This window comes from Alosa pseudoharengus, unplaced genomic scaffold (assembly GCF_046254945.1).
Source record: "Alosa pseudoharengus isolate Yale_2024_CS ecotype anadromous, Long Island Sound unplaced genomic scaffold, YU_APseudo_1.1 YU_APseudo_1.1_scf_23, whole genome shotgun sequence".
NCBI classification, from domain to species: Eukaryota; Metazoa; Chordata; class Actinopteri; order Clupeiformes; family Clupeidae; genus Alosa; species Alosa pseudoharengus.
The window spans coordinates 20,661,297-20,686,391 of record NW_027468685.1 but is presented as its reverse complement, the minus strand read 5'-3'; the positions used below and the strand labels follow the sequence as shown (position 1 = coordinate 20,686,391).

Below are 25,095 nucleotides of genomic sequence, written 5' to 3'. Positions count from 1 at the left end.
AAGCTCAGGACAAATTGGGCAAAATGTCATTGGATATATTGAATTTAATGATAAGGTGGCTCACATTTTTTTTTCTTCATTCTCATATGTTTCCCTTTATTTTGCACACATCTTTAAAGCCTATGCTATGGGATAATGCTTCCTTGCCAGTGTAAAGGCCTTATAGGAATGTGATCATAAATGCTGAATACATCTAAGGCCTACAACATGAACACAGAAGTAGATGAAGAGAATCTTATTAACTGATTTGGTGTGGACCTTGACAGCTCATTGTGTAACTGGCTTTCACACATAAATGAATAGATGAGAGTGCAGCTGTGGCTAAAAACTGTAGCACTGAAGTAATCAGGCCAAAAACCAAGGGACTAATTGTCTGCCACTAGCTTCAGAAACATTCACAAGCAAATGAAATTGTAATTTGAATGAAAGCAGACTAGACTGGACGGCGCATTGATCCAAAGATATCTGGGAATTTGGAGGGAGGCTAAAACATAAATTGGGCCTGTGTGCTCATTGTAATTCTTGTGAAACAGTAGGCTACACAAAGATTTTAAAGCTTTGTACCATACATTTCAAACTCTCCTGAAGGATTTACCGTAAATCGACATTAGCTGTTTCAGATATGTAACTGTAATGTTGCTTAGATACTTATTTCTGCAGGAAAAATACCTTCGACAAGCATGACCTTGGCAAAAAGAAGCTCAGACATGTAAAACACATGATGTCCGTCTTGAATTTGAAATAACCTTGCATTACCCATAGTGCCTAAATGGATTATATTGTCCCTTAAAGTGCTGGTCTCCCAGAATAACATAAGATGACCTTTATTTGTCTCTTCAAATAGCAGCATAACAGCAAAGACCATAACAGGACATTATTCTCTGAGGAACTGGAGAAATGCAAAACTGAACAATTTTATGTCCGTCTACATACGTAAATAAGTTTCCTTGGTCTAAAGATTAAAGATTTCTTGACTGTGCTCTTTGTCTTTTTTAATTTACAAGTATAATGTGGTTTTCAATTCCATTTTCACCGCAGTAAAGGCATCACTCTTTTCTGCTGAACAATAGCCCTAAACACGAATACATTTTTGAAAGCATATTAATTACATTATTTAGTCGGAAATTGCATTTGTGCAGAGCTGAGGAGTGTGTGTGTGTGTGTGTGTGTGTGTGTGTGTGTGTGTGTGTGTGTGTGTGTGTGTGTGTGTGTGTGTGTGTGTGTGTGTGTGTGTGTGTGTGTGTGTGTGTGTGTGTGTGTGAGCATGCTATCAGCACTGGTTGCACAGCTAGATGCAACCCCTTGCCGTCTGCATCCACGGCAACAGGAGGCGAGTGACGGCACCGGCCGCGGCACCTAGCAACAGGACCAATTACCCTCTCGGTCCACAGGTGCAGAAAGCCATGTCCATCCGCAGCATTTGCACAAAGCCTCTACGGGGAGAGTGGGACGAAGAGACGGAGAGAGTGAGGGAGGGAGGGAGGGAAAGAGAGAGGTGGTGAGGAGGGAGAGTGTGAAAGAAAAAAAAAGAACCTTTTATTCCTCCTTTCACTATTCCTGCTCCTCTATTTCCTCGCCTCTAAAGAATATGACTCCAGCCTGCGTGTGAGTTCAATCAGTGGGCTTTTGAAATAGACGCGTCGCAGTGGGAGACATTTGTACTCCTCCTCCTCCTCCTCCATCCCCCTTTCCTCCTCTCCTCCATTCCTCTTCCCCTCCCTCTACCTCCACGCCTGTTGTGTGTGTCCCCACCCCACCCCTTGGTGTTGGTGTTTGTTATTGCGTGCGGGTGCAGCGGTGGGTCTCCCGTGCTGAAAGGGAATGAGATGTTCTCCCGGAGATTTGGAAAACAAGCGCGCTCAGATGTGCAGGTCGACGGGAAATCGGCGCTTTGATCTCGGCTGGGCCTGCTGCTGGGATCGGTGGGCTGCGAAATACTCTGGAAGCCGCGCTTTTCTCACCCCCCACCTCCTTCCTCCTTTTCTTACCTTCTCCCACCCTTCCTCTCTCTCTCTCTCTCAATTTCTCTATCAGTCTCTCTTTCTTTTTATATGTCTAAACTCTCTCTGACTTCTGCTCTCAATCTCACTTATACGCTCTCCCTCACGGTCTCACACAACTGACCTATGTGACGTCTTTCTCTCGCCTCTCACTTTCTCTCTCTCTCTCTCTCTCTCTCTCTCTGTCTCTTTCTCTCTACCTCTCTCTTTCACTCTCTCTCTCCGTCTCAATCTCATGATGACTATTCCTCTATTCATGCGGTTTGATTTCAGAGCCAAATGTGATTTCATTCAGAACGAACTGTACATGCTCTACTCCCCACCTCTACCCCCATATATACTCTCTCTCTATTCTTCCCTTTATCTTCTCTCTGCATATTATGGTCCAATAAAGGATTTTTAAATTCAGAATTCAGAAAAGCCTCTCTCTCTCTCTCTCTCTCTCTTCTCTCTCTCTCTCTCTCTCTCTCTCTCTCTCTCTCTCTCTCTCTCTCTCTTTCTCTTTCCATCCTTTGTGCCTCTGGAGGCTTAGTCCATCCCAGCAGTCATCATGGCTCTCTCGTTCCTAAAAGAGGTCTAATCCAGATACGTGTGGCTAGGCTCCTTCAGTGTCCCGACACACTTAACCGCTCTGCTTCTCGAGGTGTTCGCTCACTCTTTCCCTCTCTCCCTCTCTCGGTCTCCTCTCTCCTCTCTTCCTCCCTCGTTCCCTCCATCTCTTTCTCTCCTCCCTTGTGGCCAGGGTGAAAGGCTGACTGAGAAACCCAGTAATGGAGGTTAAGTGCACTGGAAGCTCTCTCTCGAGTCAGCGCATTCCTCTACTGATCTCCCTCTCCCCCTCACTCACTCTCTCTCTCTCTCTCTCTCTCTCTCTCTCTCTCTCTCTTTCTCTTTCTTTCTCTCACTCACTCACTCACTCACTCACTCACTCACTCACTCACACACACACACACACACACACACACACACACACACACACACACACACACACACCCACCCACCCACACACACACACACTGTGTTTGTCTTCCTCTTACTGTCTTTCTATCTGTCTTTCTGTCTCTCTTTCCCTCTCTCCCTGTCTCCCTCTCCATCACTTTCTGTCCCTGGCTCTCCATTGAAAAGTAAGGAGGTGGAGGACCGCATGGGAGCCTGACAGCAATGATGGATGAGTGTGTGCGCACACTTGTGTGTTTGCGTTTAAGTGTGCATGGGTGTGTGTGTACATGTGCTTTCAAGCTGAAGTGTGTGTGTGTGTGTGTACACTTGTGTGTTTGCGTTTAAGTGTGTATGGGTGTGTGTGTGTGTGTGTGTAAGAGAGTGTTTGTGGGTGGATGACAAGAAAACTAACCCTATGTTCCCGACAGGCTTGGAGAGTTAGGAGGCGAGAGCAGGAAAAATGGTTTGGGAGTGGGAGCGCAAGAGAGATTGAGAGAAAGAGAGAGAGAAAGAGAGGGAGAGGGATGGGGCAGAGGAGAGAGAGCAAGCGGGAGTGTTACAGTTTTATTAGTTGCTGTAGGAGAGGAAGACATGAAAGGGAGGGGACCGACCATTCCGGGGTCGCCGAGGTCAATCCTACTGTAGCTGCACCCAATAACTCACCCTGATTAACAAGACTGCTTCTCTAACCTGAGGCAGGGCGGTCTGGCACTGACAGGGATGGAGGCGGTAGCCATTTTGTTTCTTCTCAGTGGAGGCAGTTCTGTTGCTTCTCTAGCTATAACCAATAACTCAACCTGGTGGTGAAGATCCAGGCACTCCCCTGAGGGAGAGAGACATGGAATGACTGGAGGGAAGAGGCAGCCATTTTGTTTCTAGTTTCTAGATTCTTTCTGCTTCCTTCTACTTCTTTCCTTCCTATTCTTAAATCCTCAAAATTTGAATGGCTGTCATGAGCATGCGATAACTGACCCGAGTGCAGTAAACTAGGGCAGTTAACAGGAACAGAAGTGCCGCCCTAGGCTGACCTGGCCCCTTAAGTGCTCCACTGTTATGGTACCTACCATCACAGACTTTCTTGGAGGATTTTTTTTTTATGCGTTGGACTGGAGGTGGATAGGTATTGTAAGATTTTACAATTACACGCAAGGAAAGTAATTTCGAAGATTGCCCGAGGGTGAGTGGCATGGTGAGTGTAGCAGGAGAGAAAATACCGACCACCTGAAGTCGAGGGACGCTAAATTATCTGGACACATTAACAGCAGACATCTGCTAAAGGCCACTAGACAGCTGCTCTCTTTTCAACAGGACTGTGAGTGTAACGAGTGAGAGAGAGAGAGAGAGGAAGGGAGAGAGGGAGGAGTGTAAGAGAGGGAAAATAAGAAGCATGGCTGGCGTTTGGGGTTTAAGCACATTAAAGCGATTTAGGCCGGCATATGTTTGCTGTATCGCTGTTGAGACGGGGTTGGAGGGAAGGCGGGAGGGGAGGAAGGATGGCGTACAAAAAGAGGGATGCAACAGCTGGGTCTAGAAGAGGAGAGAAAAAACGGGTTTAGGGAGGCTTTGATTGGATGACAACAGAATGGGTGGAGGAGAGATTGGGAGAGTGGAAAAGAGAGGGAGATTTCAGGAGATGGAAAGGAGGAGTATCATGAGAATGAATGGTGAAGCGTGAGGGGGAAAGGTATAGAACAGAATGGAGAACAGGTCGAACACACAGGGTAGAACACACAGGGTAGAACCGAGAGCAGAAGAGAACAGTGAGTGAAGTGGCTAGAAAGTAAACTGCTAAAATGGAAGATAAGCCTCAGAGGTCGAGAGCATTGTGCAGGTGAAAAAAGGAGGTGAGGAAGATTAGATGATGGCGATGGGGAGGGGTGGTGGAGTGGGAAAAGGCAGAGAGAGGGGGATAGAGAGAGAAGAGAAAGGACAGAGGAGAGGAGAGGAAACCCCACTGAGAGACAGTGATTAAGGGCAGCCAGCTCGCCTGGTGTGCGTGACACACGGAGAGAGAGAGGAAGAGGGAGAGAGAGAGAGGGAGGGAGAGAGAGAGAGAATAGAAGGGTGGAGGGGAGGTCTGATTTGCTGTCACCAGGCTGGCAGGGAGAACATGCTGCCGCCCCACAGTGAGAAATAGAATGAGGAAAATAGAAAGAGGGAGAGAGAAGAGTGGAAAAAAGAAAGAGCAAAAAACGAGAGAGAGAAAGAGTGAGTAGCAGGAAAACGGAGTGAAAGAGAGAGAAGGCAATCTCTTCTATCTGCGACGGGTGCAGAAACACATTTACCATCACAAAGCGCCGAAAGAAAGGGGGAGCAGCAGCTGCCAATTAAAGAAAAAAGTGAATTGAGAATTTTCCAACAGGCGCACGCGCGCACACGCACAGAGCCCCTCGCAAGGTCAATGGCGCGCGTGAGCGCGGAGCTCTCGGCTGCAGGCCTTTCCAAACACACTCCGCAGTCGTTGAGACCAAGACGCGCCGCTCGAGTTTGGAGGAGGGTGGTGGAAGGGGGGGAATTAACTGTGGATTACAGTCTGCCGACCCTAGGCATGAATGAATGAGATATTTATAACTCAAAGCTCCAGTGCGATCAAATGTTCATCACATTTGTCCCCCCCCCCCCCCCACCACCACCACCACCACCACCCCCCCTTCCAACCATTCCCCTCACTCAAATTCTCACTCACATTATCATTCAAATAGAGCCTAATCTCGAAGCAGCGAGCATACACACACGCCGAAAAAAAAAACTAGAAGCTGTTGCCCGAGTCGCCAGCGCGCCATCCCACAATCCCCTCGACGCGCTGACACGCTTGACTCCTGTTCTCGTATCGTGGGGTGGCGAGGGGAGGGGAGGGGAGGGGAGGGGTGCGGCAGACAGCGAGTCGTCCCCAGAGCCGACAGCACTCTTACATCTGTGAGATCAGTGACATCCACAGGGAGAAAAGAGGGAGGGCAGAGTAAGAGGAAGGAAAGAGGGGATGAGAGAGAGAGAGGGAGAGGTGGGGTACAGAGAGTGTGTGTGAGAGAGGGAGAGTGCATGATTAAGGAGGTGGAAGGTGGAGATAGAGAGAGGAAAAGAGAGGGAGAGGAACAGAGAGGAAAGAAGGGAGAGAGGGAGATAGAGGGATGGATAAAAGGAGAGAGTGAGGGTGCATGATTAAGGAGGTGGAAGAGGGAGACAGAGGAGAGAGGGGTGGAGATGGAGGGAATTGAGAGATAGAGGGGAGAGGGGGATACAGAGAGAGAGAGATGAAGAAAGGAGCAGTGAGGGCTAGAGGCAGAGAGTGGGAGAGAGAAGGGAAGGAGAGAGGAGGAAAAGTGAGAGAGAGAAAGAGAGAGAAGCGTCATGCATGCCAAAACTGTAAGTTGCTGTGACATTGAGACATGCACATGCAGTGTATGGAGATATGCACACTGACACCAGAGGCAAGACATGACACACACACACACACACACACAAATCTGTACACTATCTCACACAAACATACACCACACACACACACAAACATACAGTAAATCTGAACACACATACACAAATTTGAATGCTTACACACACACACACACACAGTGGCAGGCCGTTTCCTCCGTGAGACAGCCGAGAGGCGTGGTTTGGTGGTGGCAGCAGCGCGGCTCCCAGTGGCTTATAGCCCCCCGCCTCAGCGCGTGAGCCCGCTTTTTGGGGGTGGGGTTGAGCTGTCAGCGCCACCCAAGGCGCTCCGCCACTCTCTGTGACAACGCTTCCAATGGACCACCCCGGGCGCCCTGCACGCCGCACAGCGGTGCCACGCTCCACTCTCAAAGAGAGGGAGCTGTAAATATAGCCTCTCTTCTCATTGTGTTCTTCTATTGAGATATTTGGGCTGTTTGGGCTCTTTAGTAACCTGACTCCGCCAGATGGATTTGCTCCGCATATCCATCTGGGAACTTTTCATTGAAGAACTTTTGGGAAGGGGCGGACATACTGGTTAGCTGATTGGATAAACCATCTGTCTATCACCAACTTTGTCGACGGGCCAAATCAACCAATTAGATGAACAAAGTATTCTTCTAATGCCGTTTAACATACAATTAAGTTAGGTAACGTGACAAACGTTAAGATGTTTTAACTTACCATTTATGAACCTAATCAACGACAATTCCCATCAATTTTTCACGGTAGGCCCTACACTTCTGAAGAAAGTATATTCCTCCATTATGAACTGGAATCAGCCGTGGAGGATGTCTGTGTCGTTCATTCCTCCCAGCTGCATGGCTGAGACTCATAGCTTCACAGTTTACCCAGGAATACTTTCTAATTTGAATAAAACTTCTCTGTGGATGCCGTCATGTTGTTCGTTGCGTCACACCTCAACCCGCCTCAAAGCCAACGCTGATTGGACGTTCGTTTGGTGAACTGCTCCAAATTCTCTTTAACGGAAAGTATCCAGACTGATCTGTGAGTGAAACCCTGAAGCTCGCGAGATCAGGATGGTCTCACGAGGCTAGCTCTTTAGTGCAGTTTGTAAGTCTATTTGGTTTGATGTCTTTATCACGCTTCTGTGCATGCTGCACTCGCTTTCCTCCCCTTCCCTTTCTCTCTCTCTCTCCCCCCCTCCTTCTCTCCTTCTCCTTCCCTTGCTCCCTCTCTCCCCTCTCCCTCGCTCTCTGCCCCCTCTCTCTCTTCCTGTGACTTTCTAACTTTGGTGCAGCTTGTTTCTTCCTTCTCACCAACCCTTCTCCCTCTGCATCTCTCTACTCTCTCTCTCCGCCTCTGCCTCTACCTCTTTCTCTCTCTCTCTCTGCCCCCTCTCTCTCTCTCTCTCTCTCTCTCTCTGCCTCTGTGCCTCTCTCTTGTTTGTCTTTCTTGTTCTTTGACTTTCTGACGTTGTGCAAGTCCCTCGTCTTCCATCCTGTCTCTTTCTCTCGCTCTCCTCTTTCTGTTCCCTAACCTGTGCCCTCCATCTCTCTCTCCTCCTTCTCTTTCTGTCTCTCTGACACACACACACACACACACACACACACGCACACACACTTTCTTGCTCCATTCGTGAGTGACATTCCACAAGCCACTGTGGCTGGCTCACGCAGGCCTCATCACTTATGCATTCAGTTACCTGGTAACTGGGCTGCCTTGGGGGGAGATCCACTCTGCCAAGCCTACACACACATACACACACACACACACACACACACAAACAGACTCATGAACAGACACACATACACACACTCACACATCCACATATGTATTCACAATTTTGGTGGTTCTATGTACACACAAAAGACACTCTCACACACACACACACACACCACACACACACACAGGAAAACAGGTCACCCAAGACCCTGCTGAGCCCCGGTGCCAGGGACGTGGCCCACGTGAGCATGGGGAAAAATAGATGAGAGAAAAGAGAATAGAAGGAGGAAAAACGAAGAGCTTGGAACTAAGAACACTCTCTCCCTCCAAATGCAAACGCAAAGTACAGGAGGGGGCCACATCTGTATTGAGCTAGTGCATGCTTGTCATGTTTGAGAGTAAGTGTGTGCAATTTTGAAAAGCCACATCAGTCTGCATACCTACAGGAGTGTCTCTGTTGAATATTCTAATGCTTGAACTGAAAGCCCAGTCCATGAGGACCGGAGTGTACAGTACAAGGGATATTTTTTCCGCTATTTGAATAGAAGCATAGATCGGCATACTTACATACATGTGTATAGGACGTATAGATGTATACAGAACGTATACAGGAATGAGGTCAATGTGTTTTTTTTTTTTTGCATAGGCTTGTTTGTTTTCATCAGTTTTTTTCCTGGCACGTGAGGTTTTGAAAGGGTTTCAACGTGTGTACCTGTGAATGACCTATGAAGGACATGGTTCAATAAATGAGTCAGTGTGTAGCTACATATCTGATTCAAGGGCAGGTTTGTGTGTGTGTGTGTGTGTGTGTGGGGGGGGGGGGGGGGGGGGTCTGTGCAAATCTGTTTGTGTGTAGTGTGTATACTGTGTGTCTGAGAGAAAGAGCAATAGAGTCTGTGAGTCAGAGAGCAGAGGAGAGAAGAAAAGAGGAGAGGAAGGGAGAGGAGAGGAGAGAGAAAAGTGGAGAAGAGGAGAGTAGAAAAGGAGGAGAGGAAAGGAGGGGAGAGGATAGATAGGAGAGTAGAAAAGAGGAGAAAAGAGGAGAGGAGAGGAGGGAGGCGAGGCAGAGTGGCTTTAATCTGATAAGAGGAGAGCAGATGGGGCAAAGTCACAGCCAGTCTCTGCTCACTCGGCCAGCTCCTAACCAAAAGCCTTCTTTGGGATGGGTGGCTTGAAAATGGATCTTTATCCCCTGTGGACTCTCTCAATCTCCCTCGCACACTCAGGGATGCACACACACACACACACACACATATACACACGCACACACATATACACACACTTACACACTCTCACACACATCCCAGCTTGCAAAAAGGCACAGCAGCACACATATTTTAGAGCTGTACACAGACACACACACACACACACACACACACACACTCTCTCTCTCTCTCTCTGAAACGCTCCAAAAACTCATACACACTTTAACCTTGGTCGGCTCACTTCTCATTGACAAACCTTCACCCATCCTTCTTACTCTTTCGCCATATCATTGTATCTATCCATCATCTCTCACACACGCACACACTCACTCTCTCTCTCTCTCTCTCTCTCTCTCTCTCTCTCTCTCTCTCTCTCACACTCACTCACTCACTCACTCACTCACTCACTCACTCTCACACACACACACACACACATTTATAAAATATCAGCACACAGCTGTTAAGTTTCTCCATCAGTCATGGAGCCTGGCTGACTCATGTCTCTGGCTGGGCCGGGACCCCCCCTTGTGCTCCAGTGAGCCCCAGGTCAGCGTTAGTCACGGCCACGGGGAGCCGCCCGCCTGCATTCTTCTATCAGTGGGAGAGAGAGAGAGAGAGAGAGGGGGAGTGGTGGAGGATGGAGAGAGGGAGTTGGAGAAGAGAGAATAGATGGGAGGGAGGGAGGGAGGGATAGAGGGAGGGTACTGGAGGAATGTGGTCTTTGTTATCAGGCGGCCCCGGGAGCAACAGGAGATAACGGGCCAGGCACAGCAGGGAGGCGCTGGCCGGCCAATCGGGTCGCGAACAGCCTGGCACGGCTGGCTGAACTGGGCCAATCGGACGCTTGCTTGAAAAGTGGATTTTAGGGTTGGGGGGAGGTGAGAGAGCGGGTGTGGGAATGCTCTAGGTTGAACCCTATGAAACGTGTGTGTCTGTGTCTCTGTCTGTGTGTGTGAATGTGTTGTCTGTGTCTCTGGGCTTGATGGCTGTCGTAATCCTCTTTGTGTGGCTCAGTGTTAGGGGGCTGGCAGGGGTGTGTGTGTGTGTGTGTGTGTGTGTGTGTGTGTTGGAAGGGGGCAGTTTTGATGCCGGCTCTGGCCAGGCAGATTTAAGAATTCATATCTCAATTATCATGATCCTTGTAAAGCTTTTAGAGTCACAGGACAGCAAGGACAGTGCAGGAGCACCAAGGCTATCCACACCTCCCCCTACTGTACCTCCACATCTTTCTCTCTCTCTCTCTCTCTCTCTCTCTCTCGTTTATCGTCTCTTTCCCTTTCTCCCTTGCTCGCTTCTATGAACCACAAAAAGCACTTTGCTGTTAAAGTTTTCAGACTGATGGACTGAGACATGATGATTCAGGAGTCAGTCTGTTGCCACTGATTATTATTTAAACAAAGACGTTCTGTCTCCCTCCGTCTACTCACCCTCTCTCTCTCTCTCTCTCTCTCTCTCTCTCTCTCTCTTCACTCCTGTCTCTCTTTCCTCTCCGTTCTTTACTCTGGCAAAGCAGGCTGCTTCTCTCCCTGCCTCCCACTCACAATTGGTTGGGTCAATGGCCTTAGCTGACTTCAATAACTAAATGGTTTTTGTGTGTGTGTTTGTGTGTGTGTGTGTGTGTGTGTGTGAGAGAGAGTGTGTGTGAGTGAGAGTGTGTGTGAGTATGTGTAGCACAAAAGGAGAGAATAAGCTGTATGCATCCATGCTTTAGAAGAGATGGACGTCTGTGTGCCTGAATAATAGTGTGTTTGTGTGTTTTAGAAGAGAATGAAATGTGTGTGTGTTTTTCTTAGCAGTGCCTCTGATGTGTGCATCTGTAAGAGTGTGTGGAGTATGACAATGGACAAGCTGGGTCTTTGTGGTTACCCACTAATTGTAGCATTGTGTAGGAGAGGAGAAAGTGTGTGTGCGTGTGCGTGTGTGTGTGTTTTCTGACAGACTTATGTGCAATGCTGTTGACTTGAGTGATGTTACCTAGTCTCTCTCTCTCTCTCTCTCTCTCTCTCTCTCTCTCTCTCTCTCTCTCATACACACTCACACACTCACACACACACACACACACACACACACACACACAGACGAAGAGAGAAAGAGAGAGAGAGAGTTGTGGTGTTAATAGCAGACAGAATGAGTTTCTGACAGGATTTCACTGAAATAGAATAGAGGGCAGCAGGGGAAGGGAAATAAAATGAGTCAACTGTTATGGGGAGAGCACTGGGATAGTAGTAAAGTGAGAGAGTCAGTGAAAGAAAGAGAAAATAAACAATGAAAGCAGAGCAGGGAGAGAGGGAGGTAGAAATGAGGAGAGAAGGAGAGAAAGGCTGAGAGAGAGAGAGATGTAGTGGTGGAGGTTTCTGGGAACATCATGAGGATGAACAGCGAGTCACTGCTGCAGCTCCTGCTGTTGCTCTGTGTGTGTGTGTGTCTGTGTGTGTGTGTGTGTGTGTGTGTGTGTGTGTGTGTGTGTGTGTGTGTGTGTGTGTGTGTGTGTGTGTGTGTGTGTGTGTGTGTGTGTGTGAGAGTGTGTGTGTGTGCGCGCGCTTGCGTAAGTGTGTGCCTGTGTGAATGTTCTGCCAGTCGTCTCTTTCACTCCTGTCCTCTATTCTGCCAGCCACCCTCCGCCTTCACTTCGTCCTCTCCATCTCTCTCTCTCTCTTCATCCCTCTCTCTTCCTTTCTCTCTCTCTCTCTCTATCTCCACGCCTCAGTACATTCAGTGAATGAGTCACGCTGGGGTGGTTTCCCTCCGGTGGCTGGCGGTACAGACAGCGACACTCTTGTCGGTGCTGAGCCGGGCCTTTTTGTCCGAGCTGGAGACCGCCGGCCCAGGCAGCAGAGCCGCTTCAGTGCCATCCGTTGGCCTTGCTCTGCCAAGCCGCCAACAGGGCTTAGGCCAAGAGGAGGGGTTTACTGCTATACGTGTTTGCAAAAGTGTGTGTGTGCGTGTGTGTGTGTCACTCACTACCTATCCTTAACCCCCCCCCCACCCGTTGTCTCTTTCCATTTTCCATCTCTCAATCTCTGTCTTTCACATCAGCTCGCTCCATCCATGGGAACGTGTTGTCCTTTGATCTGGTGACACTGGCTCATCTGTTATTTATGGGCGAGCGTTAGCTTCGACGCGCAGACATCAATAGCCCTGCGCGCTCGCGCTTAAACGCCGATATCCAGCGCCTCTGATAAAAACACGCCGGGGGGGGGGGGGACGCAGGGACCCCGTGGGACTGGCAACAGATGAAAGTGTGTGTGTGTGTGTCTGTGTGTGTGTGTGTGTGTGTGTGCGCGCCTATTTGTTTTTGCGTGTGTTTTTGTGTTTGTGTGTGTATAGCTCAATCACCCACTGTCAATTTTCAATGTTGAGATGTGCAGTCTGAGCTGCATCCCTCCGTTCCACCCCCTCCCTCCATCCCCCCCTTCTTTCGCTTGCTATCTCTCACTCTTTCATTCTGTTTGCACTGCTCGTCTTTCCCCTTCTGCCTCTTGCTCATTTTCCCTGTTTTGGTTTGCAGATACTAAATAATTGAAGCACCCCCTTGGGTGCCTTTCCCTCTTGTCTGATAGGGTTTAACTGGGTGAGCTTGGGTGTGAGTTAGTGTGTGTGTGTGTGTGTGTGGTTGTGTGTGTGAGAGAGAGAGAGAGAGAGAGAGAGAGAGAGAACAAGAGCAAAAAGATGGAGACTGTGTGTGTGTGTGTGTGTGTGGTTATGTGTGTGTGAGAGAGAGAGAGACCGAGTGTGTGTTTGAACGATGGATGGCGCGGGAGTGAAGGTTGATTAGGGGGACAGACAGACACCACCTGCTGATGTGTTATGAAAGAGAGAGGAAAGGGAGGCATTGAGAAAACACTGTTAATGCCAGCAAGGAGATTTTTGCCATGGAAATGAGCCGAGACACTAAAAATACTGTGTGTGTGTGTGCCTGTGTGTGTTTTCCTCCCTGTGCCTGTGTGCAAGGGCTGTTCTCCCACTCATTTAACCCAAGGGAGTGGCACTTGGGGAGCCTAGCGGCACTCAGCGACTAGCTCCGATCGCGCTTCACTTTGCGATGGTCCTTTTTCAAGTTACCACAGCTCCCCCACTTGTGAGCCGCGGAACTGCAGCATCCCGGTGACAGTAGCGGCAGCAGCAGCATCAGTAGCAACACATAGAACAGCAGCAGCAGCAGCAGATTAAAAATAAGGCGTCGAGCCTCACGCTCTATAATCAGCATATGATCCGCCTCTCACCAAGGCAGCGGGGAGGCTAATTTTAGCGAGCGCTGTCTGGCGCCAGTGCTGTGCTAACCTGCTAGAGAGAACCCCCCCCTATATCCCCCACACCGCCCAATCACCTCACCTCCCCCCACCTCACTCACTCACCCCCATGTGTCACATGAGGGGAGAGGAAATTCTCTCTCTCTTTTCTTGCGTTTATTGTCTGTAGTCCCCGCGGTAACGCGTGCCAACATCATGCCCCGGCTCCCAAACACAAAGATGCCACTGACACACACTCAAGGGCACTGATGAGGAAGTGCAGGCTTTTTGCTTTTATGACTGCACGACTGATTGATCTTTTTTTAATGAAGTTCATTTCATTTAATTATCTCATTTTCTCCTCTCCTCCACCACCCCCTCCATCCCTCCCTCCCTTCCTCTCTGTCTCTTTCTGTCTCTTTCACAGAGAAGCGTAAGCCACCTAGAGGTAATGCTACAGGGGCCATCATCGGCGGCATCATTGGAGTGGTCATCTTTCTGTGCCTAATTGGAGCTCTCATCTTCCTGCTCCGCAAGCGCCAACTCAACGCTGAGAATGACGAGTAAGACTAGCTCAAGTGTTTTAAGTGTGTGTGTGTGTGTGTCACAGTGCGTGCACACACACACACACACACACACACACACACACACACACACACACACACACACACACGCACAAACACATACACCGTACGCATTGTACATGAACCTATACTGTGCTTAATAATACATTCAACACACCCACTGAAGCAGGCACTTTTTACCTTGATGATATTAATATTCATTTATGTTTTTTCTCCGTCTCTTCGAAAGGTTTTCATTAATATGTATAGTGCCAGTAAGAGGAGATGCTTATGAAAAACGATAATGACTTTTTCTTCTTCTTCTCTCATCCAATCAGTGCTCCCCCAAAGCACAAGCCCCCACCTCCTGTCAAGATGGGCAGTTCTACGGAGATGGTGAGTGTCTGTCTGTCTGTCTGTCTATCCATCTGTCTGTCTGTGTTGCTTGCTTGTCGGTCTGTCTGTCTGACTGACTGCTTGCTTGTCGTGGGTTTTCAGATCGTCTTTTGTGGTGTGTGCATAGATCGTGAAGCTGTCACATTTAAAACAACAACTCTGCATATAAATGTATTTAGCTTGTGTTCCCAAGAGACGTTAAGAGAAAAAGAATGAATACTGTAGCAAGGCTTGCTCAAGCAGCAGCAGTTTGCCGGATTCGCTCGGAATCATGAAGCAGAGCGTGAGGGGTTTTTGCATGAAATGGGGGGAGTAGGGGAAAAAGAGGAGAAAGTGAGTGGGGGAGAGAGAGAGAGAGAGAGATGAAGGAAATGTATTCTGCTCTCATTTTTTAATGGCAAGGAGCCTCAGGCTTTGGGGTTAAAATGGGGTTAATGTGTACTCGTGTAAGCGTGTTGGTGTGGTGTGTGGGTGTGTGTTTGCAGATGCACTCTGTGTGTGTGTGTGTGTGTGTGTGTGTGTGTGTGTGTGTGAATGTGTGTGTGTAACACTGTCCCCTCTCTGTGCTTTCAGCTGAATAAGCCCCACAACCCATCGACAGAGACACAGCCACTCAGTCACATCTACTACGAGACCGGCGGCGAGCCCGTCACTGTAAGCACCCCTGCTTCGACCTCTGAACTCTGACATTTCACCTTTTGTAATGCAATCTGTGTGCCCAGTCTCTCCCTCTGTACAATAATGACCTAAAATAACAATAATCTTAGTAAGTATAGTACACCATTCAGTAGCATGCAGAAAAGAAAGTGGTGTTCATGCAGCAAGCTGTAATTGTGTGCTTATTAGCATAATTTGTAATTGTGCACATCTCCTACATGAAATGTATATTATTAGGATGTAAAAACCTTCTGTCTTTAGTCTAGAAAATACTTCATGGTCTGTATTTACTGTAAGTGTGTGTGTGTGTGTGTGTGTGTGTGTGTGTGTGTGTGTGTGTGTGTGTGTGTGTGTGTGTGTGTGTGTGTGTGTGTGTGTGTGTGTGTGTGTGTGTGTGTGTGTGTGTGTGTGTGTGTGTGTGTGTGTGTGTGTGTGTGTGTGTGTGTGTGTGTGTGTGTGTGTGTGTGTGAAGGTGGAGTTCAGTCTAAATCTATACACAGACTAACTGTGATCCAAGGGACTTTACATCTCAGTTAATAATTAACACCTGAGATGGAGGTTCTCGCTTTCTGTGACATTTTTCATCAATGCTGTCACCAGCATCTCTACAGTCTACTACACCACGTGGGTGTTTTTGTCTTTGCCCCAGTTGTTTGGAAAGTTTCAACGTGCTCTGAAGTGCTCTGCCATCAGAGAGAGAGAGAGAGAGAGAGAGAGCTCAGTTTCCGCCGGTGTTACGGTAACCCCTTCGCTAAAATGGCCATTAATTGATTTTACGCCGGCTGTGTGGACTCGCCCTCTGTTTGCTTTTGAGAGTGCAAGTCAAGACACTTCATGCTCATTATTCAATCTGCAAACAAGCTCGTGTTCGCTATGCTGCCGCTCTAGCCACTTTCGCAAGGCCACCCCCTCCACAACAATGGCACGCCAATCAAAGTCTAGTGGCAGCGTAGCTGTTGCTTCTCTTCTCGCCGGCTGCGTCGTGCGGCGGATTGAGTTCTCAAGACCGCCTCGTCCGTCCGCGTTCCTCTAATTGCATTGCATTTATGCGCGCTGTCGACAATTATGCCATTTTCGACCGCGGCGGGCCTCGCCGAGCGCCACTTAAAGGAAGGGTGCTCATTATCATACACACATGCCCACGTGTTTGCGTCAGGCGTGCGAAGGTGGAGGAGGACGTGGGCCTCGGTGGAGATGCATAATTCCCCCGCCTGCGTGTTCCTGTTATGAATTGCGTTGCCCCAAGCAACAAAGTGCGTTTTAAAAGAAAACTGAGTGGTGTGTGTGTGTGCGTGTGCGTGTGCGTGTGCGTGTGCGTGTGCGTGTGCGTGTGCGTGTGCGTGTGCGTGTGCGTGTGCGTGTGCGTGTGTGCGTGATGCGGAGCTGTGTACTTGAGAGGGACGGGGCATTCAATGAGGATCTCCGGCGTGAGAAAAGGGCAGTGGTGCGTGACTCACAGGGATCACATGAACTGTGAACCATGGGAATGATATGGCCTTCGAATGGGTGCGGTGGACTGTGCCGTCTCCACCGCTAACTCCACTGATTGGGTTGGGGTGTTTGGTGGGGGGGCGGGGGGGGGGGATGTGGGGGGGATGGGGTGGAGCGGTGTTCGAGGGAGATTAACGTGATGAGCCAGTTATTTCATCTCCGCTGATAACCGTACAGCCAATTACCAGGCCTCCCCCGCTGCGGAGCGCAGCCCGAGTCTGTCACCAGCAGACAGGCGGGAGGCGGGCGGTGGCTGATTGCAGACCTGCCCCTGCTCATCTTACAGTCTGGAGAGACTGTCAGGCCCTGTCGTGTTACAACCGAACTGAGACCTACTGTTCTTCATCTCGCAGTCGTGAAAGGCTGTTTGTCCCTGTTATGTTAGAGCTGAACTGAAATATGCACCTCCTCATCCTGTATCACCTAGGGTTCGTCTCTGCTGAGCTATAACTGATCTGAGACCTGCTCCTCCTCACATAATAGTGATGAAAGACTCTTAGTCTCAGTTGTGTTAGAAGTGAACAGAGAGCAACAATTCGATGCGTTGTTTCTGTATCGCCATTTTCAGACAGTTGTTGGAATTTGATCTCTGAACTGCCCTGAGGGTAGCCACCGATTGTGTTCTGACCTAAGTTCTAGGTGTATGTCAGAGCTGATCTGAGAACACAGCAGGCTTAAGTTTGTGCTTTCTCTGTCTCTTTTGCAGGATCTGGATGATGAGGGCCAAGATGGAGCCCCAGCCAATGGCAGCGGGCCAGCATTGTGGGACAGCTCGGCAACCAACATGCCCGCTGATAACCATGCCACGGCCGACGACTCCTACCCCGAGGGCCCGGAGCCGCCACTGCCCAACAGCGGAGCTACAGTGGCGCGTGGCGAGAGCTTCATGTCCGAGCCCATGCTGGTGTAGAGCGGTCCACGGGGGGCACCCCCAACACACTGCCACCCCCTGACCCCTAGCCCCCCCACCCCCCCAACTCAAGCTCCGAGATGTGCCCACATTGCCCTGTGCCTACCACGACTGTGCAGGGGCCAGTTACAACTGTGGACTCAGACCCTCCTCCTACCCAACCCCCACCCCCCCACCCCACCCTACCGCCATTATCTGCCCCCCTTCTCCCCCTCTCTGATGCTGTCCAACCCTTCCATTCAGTATTGCCAACTCTCCCACCATCTCCACCCAGCTAAACGTGAAACCAATGCAAAACATGGGACAGCTTGAATGGTTCATTGCAATTTCCCCCCGAAGTTAAGTATCAATCCCTGATATTGCCTGCGAGCAAGGCCTGTCTCTCTGGCTTGTGGCATACGCTGAATGCCAAGAGTTGACAATACTGAGTGTGGATTTATTGTCGACAAACTATACAACTTCTAATAAGGGTTTACACACACACATCACATACGGCAAAGCACACGGTCAATTATTCCTGCCCAATCATAAGAGACCATAATGGCTGCGAGTTTTTAATGTAAAGTGTTCTGCGGTATAAGTGTATACTAGATGGTGAGAGCGCATAGCATATACAGAGAGGCTTAACGATGATAAGAGGTCGTTGTGAAAACCTATGCACTCAACAACAAGAGCTACAGTGCATAAGAACCCTCTCGACTGTCATCAAAGCGATATCAAAGCAGTGTATGCTGAGCTTTTACGCATTTTATTAAACGTTCTTATTTGGGAATATTAGAATTGTTCGTTTTTGTCTTTTGGGTGACGGGGCAGCATAACCAAATTGTTTTATTCTTTTGAGTTACCCAGCTAAACATGGGAGGGTATTAAATGACACGTTTTGTAAATACTAATAAGAAGTAATATATATTGTCAGGTACATATGTGCACAGAGTGTAGAAAAACACAACAACAAAATTAAACAAAAATAACAATGCCATTGTTGTATGAAATGAAAAAAAAGTGTGCTTTTTATTTCAACGGGTATATTCTGGTTGTATGCTGATGTTTTCAGTATGAAAATGACTTGGACTTCAATTCTATATAATATGCATGGCATGATTGATGGCTTTTTAAAGAAAAGAACTAAAATGTGGATGCATCTGCCATTGTCCATGGGCTCTGTGGTATCTCTTTCTTTGTTTTGTTCTCTTCATCTCCGCCTCTCTCTATTGCAGTCAAAGCACAAACGAGGGAACAACAATAACAACAACAACAACAAAAAAGTTGTCGGGAACAAAAAAAAAATGTCAGTCATTAAAGAGGTGATCAATTTTTTTCTCGTTTTCTTTATTTCTTTTGAGGGAGCAGCAGAATTGGCAGTGTTGACTCTTGTTTACATCGAATGGAACATGTCCTCTCATATAGACACCGCGGTCAGTTAGCACGCGCTTCTCTTCCCCATGCCACGCTTTCATGCTCTTTCGTTCAATTGTGCTCGAGTACAAGTTGGAGTCAAGCTAAATTTAGACAGGAGAGTCTCCCCATGTGTCCAGCGACAGGTCAGACGATGAGAGGGGGGGGGGGGGGGGAGACCCACTGAAGTATTGATCCTGTTGAACTGTAGGGTCTGGCTTCTCTGAATGAACAAGTGGGTCATAGAGGAGGCCATCTACTATGGCACATACTGATGTACTGATGTCAGGTCTGTTGTGGCACATACTGATGTACAGATATATAGGTGATGGGATGCATGAGTGAATGGAAGTGTGGTGGGATACAAGAGTGAATATGTAAGATATGTAAGATAATAGATAGACTGATGGGATCACACATTGTCTACACATTGGAAGTGTGAGATATAGATAGATAGGTAGATGGATAAATAGACTGGCTGGACAGATAGATGGAGAGAAGGATGAATGGATGAATGGAGACCAGTAGATGAGATGAATATATCAGCAAGTAATTCCACCAAAACATCTCACAGATAACTGTAGGACTAGACAGCTGACCTATAGCACAATTGATATACTCATCACACGCATGGCTTGACATTCTCTCCCTCCCTCCCTCCCTCTCTCTCTCTCTCTCTCTCTCTCTCTCTCTCTCTCTCTCTCTCTCTCTCTCTCTCTCTCTCTCTCTCTCTCTCTCTCTCTCTCTCTCTCTCTCGCTCTCTCTCTCTCTCTCTCTCTCTCTGTACCACACACGATGCACGCACATGCTATAACATTATTTTTAATCACTAGTATATTCTCCTTTTATGGGGCTGTCAAAAGTCTGCATGCTGCACAGTGCACAGTGATCCCAGCGCTTGCATAAAAAACACGTTGGATGGGTCTGCTTCCATCAGACGGCAGTATCAGACAATCACCGCATTGCACACACGCCCTAAAAATGGTCAAAGGGAATAAGTTATATTTCTATCCTTTCCCTTATTTTGAACTGTGATATTCTATTTTAAAGATGTATTTTTTTTTGTTGAGATGTACTATAGGCTATATATATTGTTCCATGCTGTTATGAGTGTACGTTTGTGATCCAAAAGTGGATATAATGTATTACTGTACCAATATCCAGACAAGTTTCAACGACAATCATTTGTGACAGAAAATAATGATTAAGGGTATTGTCGGCTACCTGCTTGATCTGTACCTTGCATTGCTTATATTGAGTTGCTGAAACCATGTTATAAGTCTTGAACAAAATGAATTTCATAGCAGTTTAATAAGGCATTGCGCGTCCCTGGTTTATGATTCCATGAGGTTTTATGTTCTGATGCCAAATACACAAACTGTGATTATTAGATAACACCGGCCGATATTGGTTCTCTCTCACCTCGTCAGATTGTGCTTCGCTGCTTCAGTGTCAACAACCAAACGTGCCTTGGTCACCTTTATTTTTAGCTCTTGAAATAACGCATTGCATATTCTCTTCAATTTTACAAAGGTTGAGGTTATGCTTAGACTGCGTGGCAAATGCCAGACACTGGAGATCATTGTGATTGTAATTTTTTTTACGTTTTTTTATGTTTGATTTTGCTATGTTTATTTCTGATTGATCATTTGTTTTGTACGCATTTTGAAAACAAACGTGTTCTGTTTTATTGACTGATCATGGTGTTGTCCAATAAAATGTGTAAGCCAAATCTGATCTCCCTTTTGGTCACTTCAAAAGTATTTGTATTTACATACTGTCTTTTTCCAATGTGCAGGGCAGTCCAATGGACTTATGTGGAACCCTGCACTTTAAAAAATATGCTGAAAGGGTAGCCAGTGTGTTGAAAAGCAACTAAAACTTTGATCAAAAAACTTTGAATTATTATTATTATTAAAACTGTTCCTACACTGTACACCAAAGTTGCACTGTGCAATACCAGGTGTTCTGGGCATGCAGTGGCAATAACAGATGCCATTCTCCCTATTATGAATCAGTGTACCATCAAAATGAGTTTAAAGCTGTAATTGGGAGGGAAAATAAACTATAGTGTTTCTTCAAGGGGCAGGCATGAACAGACATGCATACAAGGATGTTGGCAAGATGCCGATATAAAATATGTCCCATTATTTTATATCGGCATCTTGCCAACATGATGTCTACACATTGGCAACATCCTTGTATGCATGTCTGTTCATGCATGAAATTCCTGGTCTGAAGTTTTGAGAGGTTATGTTTTGACAACATAAGTCTTGATAAGACTGTGCTGTTTCCACAACCTTTTAGCCACCCCACAGTTTCTGTTGACGTTCCCAGTGCCTTTGTTTGGACACAGTGTTTGGGGAGTTTAGGCCTACGTTTCTTCTAAGGTCAGAGTTAGTATTGAGGTCATGTAGAACGGCTCTGATGTAACTGCAAGTATTCGTATCGTGCACTTTCCCCCCTATTTCCTCACTGTAAAGGCGGCCTTATGCCTGTCACAGGACACACGGATCAATTCTTTAGATCCATCGTATTGTTTCTCATCTTTCGCCACTAACCCTAAGGGACTAAGCCAGCTCAGGCAAGACAGGAAGACTGCCTGTCAGAGTCCTCGCACGCTGACGTACTTCAGAGTCAAATTGGCATGGCTGCCAAAAAAAAGGCCTCCATGGCCTCTCTCTCTCCGTCGCCTGCTGTTTGATGTAGGCGTTCGGCAATGGCTGGATATCATCTTCTAATTAGCACGCTAAGAAACTCCCACAAGCCATAAGAGATCTGAGGCTGATTCTGATTGATGGTCACAGCTTAAGATCTTCAAATACCTGGATGAACCTCGATAAGCAGCACATCTGGGAGTCTCAAATGAAAGAAAGGGGAGGGGGGTGTTTAATATATCAGTCCAGAGGAAATTGGAGTGCAGCCATTTGGTGTATTTTTGTTTAACCTTTGAATGTGTGTGTGTGTGTGTGTGTGTGTGTGTGTGTGTGTGTGTGTGTGTGTGTGTGTTTAGCCAGCAGGAGTTTGGCCTGCATGGCTATAACCACAGTGGCCCTATTGCTTCTTCTCCTGAGGAATCCCTGGCCATTTGTGACAAAGCCTCTTTGGAGACCTGTCACCACTCATTCGTTAGCCCCTTGCTTAATTAATGATTCGGATCCCGGGGCCCTCCCCTTGATGAGATGCTTTGTGAGCGGGGAGATTGCTGGGTGTCACGAGCGGTCACATCAGCATGCCGATGCACAAGGAAGTGACGGAAGGCGGAATGGGGGTGGGCTGAAGATGGGTATGGAAGGGTGATTAAATGTTTATCATCATAATGTGCGATCAGAGACGGAGGAGGGAGGAATCCTTACGCTCACAGTTTAACCTTTGACTGCTCAATCTGATCAGGCGATGGAGAAGGAGGAGGAGGAGGAGGAGGAGGGGGAGGGGGAGGGAGGGAGGGAGGGAAGGATTGATGGGTGGATGAAGGATAGAGGAAAGACCTCATGGGGATGGAGGGTAAATAATGGAGAGAGTGTGGTAAGCGAGGAGGAAAGAGGATGAAATGCCCATGGGAAAACAGTAAAAAAATAAATATATATATATATAATTATATATATAGAGAGAGAACATGAAAGATAGAGAAGAGTGCCCTCTGCTGGTGGTACACACACACACACACATGCACACGCACGCACACACACACACACAAGCTGTCTAAATGGATACAACAACAAATCCAAGCAAGTCCAAATACATAAAATCATGAGCATCCATTCTTATGGTTATTAGGATAGCAGGGGAGAAGTCTAAAGAACTCTGGCTAAGTCTCTTCACAGCAGTTTGTAACCCAGTCTCACCATTTAATAATGTTATTATTTGCACACTAGATGAGGGGAAATGGACTGTAACAGCTGTGAAAAAAGACTCCTTTGTTCCTGTTGTGGTTCCTGGATGAAGGCACATTGAACTGAGCTGACCCTGAACGTCCATTTCACCTGCACTCTCCGGCTCACAGGGCTGACAAGATCTCATCCAAGATTTCTTTCAGCACATCAGCGTCAACCGTGGCTGGCTCCACTGGCGAAGCGAGCGTCGCCTTGCTCAATTCCCTGTGCGTGAATGCCACCTGATCATCAAACACAGTGGCGCGTGTACCTGTTGTTGTGCTGGGAGTTGTTGGGATTGAAAATGACTACAGACGACGCAAATGTAAATGTTTCAACTCATCAAAGGAGAGCTTTTGGTCCTTATCAGATGAGATATCTGTCACAGAGGAGGAAGGCTTTCCTTATGTGACCACTTTGATCTCTGCCACATGAATCCACAGCAACATGTACCGGAGGGTGTGTGTGTGTGTGTGTGTGTGTGTGTGTGTGTGTGTGTGTGTGTGTGTGTGTGTGTGTGTGTGTGTGTGTGTGTGTGTGTGTGTGTGTGTGTGTGTGTGTGTGTGTGTGTGTGTGTGTGTGTGTGTGTGTGTGTGTGTGTGTGTGTGTGTGTGTGTGTGTGTGTGTGTGTGTGTGTGTTGCGATGTCTTTCATCTGGTGTCTGTGTGCTGCTGTTTGTATGATGTTCTCGTGTTACAGGGTAAGTGGTGTGAGCCTGCTTGCATCACGCTCTCTTTCAGGCCTGGAATAAGAACATCGCACTGTTTTTTTTTTCTCCTTCGGTAATGCCCGCAAAGGCTTGGCATCAAAGGAGCAGGGGACTTGCATCAGTCCCAGATGAAAGTATGAATATTACAGCCGGTCTTTACAAAGAGATGGGATTTTCAATAAAAATGGGATGAGGAGGAGGGGAGACAGTGAGCGCAAGACTCCATCCCTGTCTGAAGTATGTCCTAATGGAATAGGTTAAACTCATGAATTGATTAAGTTAAACATAAGTAAAAGCTACTGTGGCTCTTCCATCTCTCTCTCTCTCTCTCTCTCTCTCTCTCTCTCTCTCTCTCTCTCTCTCTCTCTCTCTGTGCTTTCATTTCCACAGTCTCAAGTACACCGTCAGAGGATCCATAGATGATGACACACCTAGTACTGTGTCCATTTCAGTCTATGAAAGTGCATATTGGTTGATTGATTTATTTTTTATTTCTTTCAAAAATATCTTTTAAGTATATTTCGTCAGGTAAGATACTTGGAAATTATTTTAAATACCAATTATACTGTGACTGTGTGACAATGGGAGAAATATGCATACAACTAGAGTAAAAGAAATGGTGCACAATGTTCCTATGTTCTTACTTCAAGCAATGAACACTATTGTGTTTTCGTTTAAATGGTATGACTTTACTTGGATAATCTGCCCATTGAGACTTGATAGATCATCTGTTAAGATTCAAGTTCAGAATGTAAAATTGTTGTTGAACAATTACTGAATATCACTTTAACCAAATTCAACCCCTAATTTCAACATTAACCATGAACTGTGGTTCACAATTGTTGATAATCTGCTGGTGAAGTGTGATCATTAGCACTACTGTAAGTCTTCAGAAGGATGTGTCGAGTCCCATACTACAGAGGATTCTGAAACAGAACCATACCACTACTGTTCCAGGGTCAGTGCGTGAACCTATGGAGCTAATGAAAAAACTGGTTGCTTGTGGTCGACATGATCTTGGCCCTCATGTTAAGCAAACTAACAAACAAATAAATAAAATCCCAAACCAATATGTAAAATAAGTCATGTGCGTGTGGGTGGTGGTGCCTAATACATGCTGCATTTTCTTCTTATCTGCAGGCACTCCAGAGTCTGTGCAAAGCCCAGGCCTGCAACATTATCAGCTCTAAATGGAGTGTTTACTGTCCCAGCGGACATCTGTGTTGGTGAACCTTGTTAACGACATAGCTACACAACAAGCAAAGCAAATCAGAGAACATGACAAGCATTTGTTAGATGCATAAAGATATTTCCACTCTGTGAAACACAACTGCATATCATACAAGACACCTACTTTAGGCAAATTAATCTCCCTATGCACCTCTAAAGGAGATGGACACAAGGTAGTGTTGGTAGTGTTGTCTGACCCTGCTTGTTTTCCATTCATCACACTCTGGGGTAATAAATTACTCAATTACTGGGGGAATGTGACTTGACTCTGGCAACCGCTCTCTCTCTGATTACTCCAGCCAGTAAGGGAGAGCTCACAACAAAGTGCACAGCTTGAAAGTGTAGAAATAAATGGATTCCATCTAAATCAGCCTGTTTTCATTA

General features: G+C 47.2%; 1 protein-coding gene across 1 annotated transcript in view; it reads left to right on the top strand.

The window, feature by feature from the left end:
• Positions 1-20,632, top strand: part of pvrl2l (PVR cell adhesion molecule related 2 like) — a 100,941-nt gene extending 80,309 nt beyond the window's left edge. Inside the window, exons 7-10 of the mRNA XM_076301979.1 lie at positions 13,916-14,051; positions 14,390-14,447; positions 15,021-15,101; positions 17,302-20,632. Coding sequence (XP_076158094.1) covers positions 13,916-14,051; positions 14,390-14,447; positions 15,021-15,101; positions 17,302-17,505 — 479 coding nt within the window. The 3' untranslated portion in view covers positions 17,506-20,632. The remainder of the gene's footprint in view (positions 1-13,915; positions 14,052-14,389; positions 14,448-15,020; positions 15,102-17,301) is intronic.
• Positions 20,633-25,095: the final 4,463 nt, after the last annotated feature.